This window comes from Rhinoderma darwinii, unplaced genomic scaffold, assembly GCF_050947455.1.
Source record: "Rhinoderma darwinii isolate aRhiDar2 unplaced genomic scaffold, aRhiDar2.hap1 Scaffold_3905, whole genome shotgun sequence".
Lineage (NCBI taxonomy): Eukaryota > Metazoa > Chordata > Amphibia > Anura > Rhinodermatidae > Rhinoderma > Rhinoderma darwinii.
Window position 1 is genome coordinate 26,993 of NW_027463529.1, and position 7,886 is coordinate 34,878.

Below are 7,886 nucleotides of genomic sequence, written 5' to 3' on the forward strand. Positions count from 1 at the left end.
ACCACATTATAAGTGGCCTATATTGTACATGATGTGATCGGCGCTGTAATGTAGAGAACAGCTGTTTTTTTTTATCTAGAAAAACGATCATTTGTGACGGAGTTATGACCTATTTTAGCTTCATGCTAATGAGTTTCTTAATGGACAACTGGGCGTGTTTTACTATATGACCAAGTGGGCGTTGTACAGAGGAGTGTATGACGCTGACCAATCAGTGACCAATCAGCGTCATGCACTTCTCCCATTCATTTATACAGCACATAGCGATATAGTTATATCACTATGTACAATCAGGGGTCTCAAACTCGGCCGGGTAAGTGGGCCGCATATAGAAAAAATGTGACGTTGACGGCCGCATTACTTTCAAATTTGATACAATACAAAATTATTGTTAATCAATTAGTTATTTGAACGACTATAACACTACTACATTATTATAACAATACCACATTACTATAAAATTAACACTACATTACTATAATAAAAGCGCTAGGTTTAAAATTTGAGATATTTCTCCTCGTGCTTATTTCAACAATCCAGCTTTCCAGTTTAAGTGTCGCTAAATGCAGTCCGGCGGCTCAGTTAGCACACATGTCAAGATTGGGCAGCCCCTTTTTAGATAGTGCTGCAGTGCCCTCTGTGGATGCTGCCGCAGTGCCCTCTGTGGATGCTGCCGCAGTGCCCTCTGTGGATGCTGCCGCAGTGCCCTCTGTGGATGCTGCCGCAGTGCCCTCTGTGGATGCTGCCGCAGTGCCCTCTGTGGATGCTGCCGCAGTGCCCTCTGTGGATGCTGCCGCAGTGCCCTCTGTGGATGCTGCCGCAGTGCCCTCTGTGGATGCTGCCGCAGTGCCCTCTGTGGATGCTGCCGCAGTGCCCTCTGTGGATGCGGCCGCAGTGCCCTCTGTGGATGCGGCCGCAGTGCCCTCTGTGGATGCGGCCGCAGTGCCCGCTGTAGATAATGCAACACACCCCTAGATAATGCCAGTGTCCTCTTCAGATACTGTCACACACCCACTTGTAGATAACGCCACAGTGCCCTCTGTAGAGGCTGCCCCAGTGCCCTCTGTAGAGGCTGCCCCAGTGCCCTCTGTAGAGGCTGCCCCAGTGCCCTCTGTAGAGGCTGCCCCAGTGATGTCAGGGGCTTGCCCAGAGCTGGAGTCCCAGGCAGAGCGCTAGTAGGCTCTTTCTGGGACTCCAGCTGTGCTCCTGACATCACTGGGACTCCTGCTCTGGGGAAGCCCCTGACATCATTGTCTATGTATGGACAGCGATGTCAGAGGCTTCCCTAGAGTCCAGGAGCAGAGCTGACACCAGCGCTCTGCTCCGCTCTGGGCAAGACCCTGACACACTGTCCATATATGGGCAGCGATGTCAGGGAATTCCACAGAGTCCCGGAGCAGAGCCGATACCAGCGCTCTGCTCGGGACTCCGGCTCTGGGGAAGCCCCAGACATCGCTGTTCATATGTGGACAGCGATGTCAGGGAATTCCAGAGTCTCGGAGCAGAGCCGATACTAGCGGCTCTGTGTCCCGCGGGCCGCAGATGACAGCCCCAGGGGCCGCATGCTTGAGACCCCTGATGTACAGCCGCATAAACACACTAACATTACTGCAGTGTCCTGACAATGAATATACATTACCTCCAGCCAGGACGTGATGTGTATTCAGAATCCTGACAGTTCTCTGTCATTTACAGCGAGATCTCGCTATGCTGTAAATCACAGATGTGCAGAGAAGTGTCAGGATTCTGAATACATGTCACGTCCCAGCTGGAGGTGATGTATATTCATTGTCAGGACACTGCAGTAATGTTATACAGTGTGTATGTGGCTGCACATAGCGATATAACTATATCGCTATGTGCTGTATAAATGAATGGGGAGAAGTGCATGACGCTGATTGGTCAGCCTCATACACTCCTCTGTACAACACCCACTGTCCATTGAGAAACTCATTAGCATAAAGCTAAAATAGGTCATAACCATCAAAAATGATAGATTTTCTAAATAAAAAACACTGCTGTTCTCTACAGCGCCGATCACATCATGTACAATATAGGGCACTTATAATGTGGTGACTGCCTCTTTAAGAAGAGAATGCTCCCGCTTCCGTCTGCCATGTGGATTGTAGAAATCCCGGTGTGACGGCACGAGCTCTGGTAAATACATGTCCCATGACTCCTTGCACAGGTGCAGTGCTAAGGCACAGGAGAGGGTACGCTGTGTCTTGTGCAGCAGCACGCAGCGTGTTACAGGCAAACTGTGAAACTACAAGAAGTAGCCGGGTGTAACCAGAAGATCCGTCCTGTTCCGGTCACATTTCTATAGTTTTTTTTCTGAATTTCTTTATTGTCCCAAAAGTCTAATTTTATTTCCAGGAATAACTACTTCTCCTTCCCTGACAGATTCCAGATGCAGTCACCGGGTATTATCTGAACCGGGCAGGATTTGAGGCTTCAGACCCCAGGATGTGAGTACAAAGAGCCCCTCTTCCGATACAGCGGAGGTCAACTAACCTTAGAGGGGCCGGGGTTATCTGGGGAGGACTGCTGATGGCACAGTGAGGACAGCGGGGGACTGCTGGTGGTACAGTGAGGACAGGGGGTTATCTGGGGGGGACTGCTGATGGTACAGTGAGGACAGGGGGTATCTGGGAGGACTGCTAATGGTACAGTGAGGGCCGGGGGTTATCTTGGGGGGGGGGGGGGCTGCTGATGGTACAGTGAGGACGGGGTATCTGGGGAGGACTGCTGATGGTACAGTGAGGGCTGGGGGTTATCTGGGGGGGACTGCTGATGGTACAGTGAGGGCCAGGGGTTATCTGGGGAGGACTGCTGATGGTACAGTGAGGACGGGGTATCTGGGGAGGACTGCTGATGGTACAGTGAGGGCTGGGGGTTATCTGGGGAGGACTGCTGATGGTACAGTGAGGGCCGGGGGTTATCTGGGGAGGACTGCTGATGGTACAGTGAGGACGGGGTATCTGGGGAGGACTGCTGATGGTACAGTGAGTGCTGGGGGTTATCTGGGGGGGACTGCTGATGGTACAGTGAGGGCCGGGGGTTATCTGGGGGGGACTGCTGATGGTACAGTGAGGGCCAGGGGTTATCTGGGGGGGACTGCTGGTGGTACAGTGAGGGCCGGGGGTTATCTGGGGGGGACTGCTGGTGGTACAGTGAGGGCCGGGGGTTATCTGGGCGGGACTGCTGGTGGTACAGTGAGGACAGGGGTTATCTGGGGGGGACTGCTGATGGTACAGTGAGGACGGGGTATCTGGGGAGGACTGCTGATGGTACAGTGAGGGCTGGGGGTTATCTGGGGAGGACTGCTGATGGTACAGTGAGGGCCAGGGGTTATCTGGGGAGGACTGCTGATGGTACAGTGAGGACGGGGTATCTGGGGAGGACTGCTGATGGTACAGTGAGGGCCGGGGGTTATCTGGGGGGACTGCTGATGGTACAGTGAGGGCCGGGGGTTATCTGGGGGGGACTGCTGGTGGTACAGTGAGGGCCGGGGGTTATCTGGGGAGGACTGCTGATGGTACAGTGAGTGCTGGGGGTTATCTGGGGGGACTGCTGATGGCACAGTGAGGGCTGGGGGGACTGCTGATGGTACAGTGAGGGCCGGGGGTTATCTGGGGAGGACTGCTGGTGGTACAGTGAGTGCTGGGGGGGACTGCTGATGGTACAGTGAGGGCCGGGGGTTATCTGGGGAGGACTGCTGATGGTACAGTGAGGGCCGGGGGTTATCTGGGGAGGACTGCTGATGGTACAGTGAGGGCCGGGGGTTATCTGGGGAGGACTGCTGGTGGTACAGTGAGGACGGGTTATCTGGGGGGGACTGCTGATGGTACAGTGAGGGCTGGGGGGACTGCTGATGGTACAGTGAGGGCCGGGGGTTATCTGGGGGGACTGCTGATGGTACAGTGAGGGCCGGGGGTTATCTGGGGGGGACTGCTGATGGCACAGTGAGGACGGGGTTATCTGGGGGGGACTGCTGATGGCACAGTGAGGGCCGGGGGTTATCTGGGGAGGACTGCTGGTGGTACAGTGAGGGCCAGGGGTTATCTGGGGGGGGACTTCTGATGGCACAGTGAGGGCCGGGGTTATCTGGGGGGGACTGCTGATGGTACAGGGGGTATCTGGGGAGGACTGCTGGTGGTACAGTGAGGGCCGGGGTTATCTGGGGGGACTGCTGATGGTACAGTGAGGGCTGGGGGTTATCTGGGGGGGACTGCTGGTGGTACAGTGAGGGCTGGGGGTTATCTGGGGGGAGGACTGCTGATGGTACAGTGAGGACAGGGGTTATCTGGGGGGGGACTGCTGGTGGTACAGTGAGGGCCGGGGGTTATCTGGGGGGACTGCTGATGGTACAGTGAGGGCCGGGGGTTATCTGGGGGGGACTGCTGGTGGTACAGTGAGGGCCGGGGGTTATCTGGGGGGGACTGCTGGTGGTACAGTGAGGGCCGGGGGTTATCTGGGGGGGACTGCTGGTGGTACAGTGAGGACAGGGGGTTATCTGGGGGGGACTGCTGATGGTACAGTGAGGACAGGGGGTTATCTGGGGGGGACTGCTGGTGGTACAGTGAGGGCCGGGGGTTATCTGGGGAGGACTGCTGATGGTACAGTGAGGGCCGGGGGTTATCTGGGGAGGACTGCTGGTGGTACAGTGAGTGCTGGGGGTTATCTGGGGGGGACTGCTGATGGCACAGTGAGGGCTGGGGGGACTGCTGATGGTACAGTGAGGGCCGGGGGTTATCTGGGGAGGACTGCTGATGGTACAGTGAGGGCCGGGGGTTATCTGGGGAGGACTGCTGGTGGTACAGTGAGGACGGGTTATCTGGGGGGGACTGCTGATGGTACAGTGAGGGCTGGGGGGGACTGCTGGTGGTACAGTGAGGACAGGGGGTTATCTGGGGGGACTGCTGATGGTACAGTGAGGGCCGGGGGTTATCTGGGGGGGACTGCTGATGGCACAGTGAGGACGGGGTTATCTGGGGGGGACTGCTGGTGGTACAGTGAGGGCCAGGGGTTATCTGGGGGGGACTGCTGATGGTACAGTGAGGGCCGGGGGTTATCTGGGGGGACTGCTGATGGCACAGTGAGGGCCGGGGGTTATCTGGGGAGGACTGCTGGTGGTACAGTGAGGGCCAGGGGTTATCTGGGGGGGGACTTCTGATGGCACAGTGAGGGCCGGGGTTATCTGGGGGGGACTGCTGATGGTACAGGGGGTATCTGGGGAGGACTGCTGGTGGTACAGTGAGGACGGGTTATCTGGGGGGGACTGCTGGTGGTACAGTGAGGGCCGGGGTTATCTGGGGGGACTGCTGATGGTACAGTGAGGGCTGGGGGTTATCTGGGGGGGACTGCTGGTGGTACAGTGAGGGCTGGGGGTTATCTGGGGGGAGGACTGCTGATGGTACAGTGAGGACAGGGGTTATCTGGGGGGGGACTGCTGGTGGTACAGTGAGGGCCGGGGGTTATCTGGGGGGGACTGCTGATGGTACAGTGAGGGCCGGGGGTTATCTGGGGGGACTGCTGGTGGTACAGTGAGGGCCGGGGGTTATCTGGGGGGACTGCTGGTTGGACAGTGAGGGCCGGGGGTTATCTGGGGGGGACTGCTGGTGGTACAGTGAGTGCTGGGGGTTATCTGGGGGGGACTGCTGATGGTACAGTGAGGACAGGGGTTATCTGGGGAGGGACTGCTGGTGGTACAGTGAGGGCCGGGGGTTATCTGGGGGGGACTGCTGGTGGTACAGTGAGGACAGGGGTTATCTGGGGGGGACTGCTGGTGGTACAGTGAGGACAGGGGTTATCTGGGGGGGACTGCTGGTGGTACAGTGAGGGCCGGGGGTTATCTGGGGGGGGACTGCTGATGGTACAGACTTCCTGGCTATAGATCGTCCCTGCTCATGCCGTCGTGCTGTGTGGAGGGTGAGGCGCAGTCCTATTCAGGGATGATTGTAGGAAGTTTCTAGAGTAACACAAATCAATATAATATGATTACGTAACCTGTTCCTGCCGCAGTGACGCTTGGCGCTACTAACCAGCCGTAGATCTGACGGTGCGGTCACTTCTCGCTGACCCCTCCTCCGCTTCCCTCCTCAGCATTCGCCTCATCTCCCTGGCAGCTCAGAAGTTTATATCGGACATCGCGAATGACGCTCTGCAGCACTGCAAGATGAAGGGCACCGCGTCCGGGAGCTCGCGCAGCAAGAGCAAGGTCCGTAATGTGGCCTTATACCCCCCCCCCCCCCCCATACACGAGGGCGCCGGGCGGGTTCTGTTATCACGTCCCATTTTGCATTTTTCTGGGTTCTGCTCGTCCTGTCCAGGGATTAATCAATGTGCGATAACAAGTCCTGCAACTTTCTAATGAACTCAGTGAGGACGTGAAACACAAAGCTTAAGATGTCTGAAAACCGATCCTGAGCAAGTCCTGCCCCCACAGCTGGGGGGTTGTTACAATGTGTCAGTGTATACAATCTCTCCTGTCCTGATAGTTTTACAATGTATCAGTGCAGGTAAATTGTATCAGTCTAGAATACAGGGTGTTTAGGGCAATGAGGATTGTCGAGACTGTGTACAATTGTAACAAACCCTCAGCTGTGAAAGGCTATACAGGTTTCTAAGCCTCTGGATGTAATAAAGAATTTTCCTGTTCATTGGCAGCAATCGGAGATATTGGAGAGTTGCAGCGCTCTTCATTAGACAGTGATTCTTCTTCATTTACATAAAACCCCCAATAATGGATCCCCTGGAGATCAGCCGGATCCACAGAGTAAGATGGGCCGTCTCTGCAGCGTAACGGATGGGGCGACCCCTTTCATACGGCGGTTGTTTTCCCGGGAGAAGCCTTGGAGGCCGTTCAGAGCGGCTCTTTTCTGGGCGGTCATTAATAGGACACACGGGCCGGGGGTGTCAGTCACGGGGTCCGTCAGGGTGATGTGTTCCCTCTAAATACCATCGCCCTCCTCCCCAGTATAATATATGTGCCGTTCTCTGCAGGACAAGAAGTACACGCTGACCATGGAGGATCTGGCCCCGGCCCTGGCAGAATATGGCATCAATGTCAAGAAGCCGCATTATTTCACCTAGTGCGCGCGCGGACTCCTGACGATTCTGCTGCCCAGACTGCGTCCTCGCCGGAATCCTGCAGCCGCCTGGATGTACAAATGAGGTCGGGGGCTGCGCTCCTTCTGTTTGCTGGACATCTCCCCCTACCGATAAGCTGAGTGGCTACCCTGACCAATGACTGTATCAGAGCTGTGTACAGGGAAGCTCCCCGGACTCTGCCGCACCCTCCCCGGAGGCCTACGCCACATCTCAGCTCCAGGCTGCCGAGTTCAGTGGGGGAAGGGGGAGCTGTGCTGTGTATATAGCATGTTTGTTTTTGCGTCTGTAGTGAATGTGAATGAAGAAATATACCGGTTTTCATAAACGACTGTCATTCCCTCGTGTTCTTTGCTGCTCATATTAATTGGTGTAAGAGCTGGACAAAGGAAGGTATGTTTAGGCTGAAGATCAGAATGTATTATACTCCAGAGCTGCACTCACTATTCTGCTGGTGGAGTCACTGTGTACATACATTACATTACTTATCCTGTACTGATCCTGAGTTATATCCTGTATTATACTCCAGAGCTGCACTCACTATTCTGCTGGTGGAGTCACTGTGTACATACATTACATTACTTATCCTGTACTGATCCTGAGTTACATCCTGTATTATACTCCAGAGCTGCACTCACTATTCTGCTGGTGGAGTCACTGTGTACATACATTACTTATCCTGTACTGATCCTGAGTTACATCCTGTATTATACTCCAGAGCTGCACTCACTATTCTGCTGGTGGAGTCACTGTGTACATACATTACATTACTTATC

The 7,886-nt window shown here is 55.2% G+C and overlaps 1 protein-coding gene across 1 annotated transcript in view; it reads left to right on the plus strand.

Annotated features, from left to right (window-relative positions):
• Positions 1-7,438, plus strand: part of TAF10 (TATA-box binding protein associated factor 10) — a 13,928-nt gene extending 6,490 nt beyond the window's left edge. Inside the window, exons 3-5 of the mRNA XM_075848372.1 lie at positions 2,404-2,468; positions 6,106-6,220; positions 7,006-7,438. Coding sequence (XP_075704487.1) covers positions 2,404-2,468; positions 6,106-6,220; positions 7,006-7,095 — 270 coding nt within the window. The 3' untranslated portion in view covers positions 7,096-7,438. The remainder of the gene's footprint in view (positions 1-2,403; positions 2,469-6,105; positions 6,221-7,005) is intronic.
• Positions 7,439-7,886: the final 448 nt, after the last annotated feature.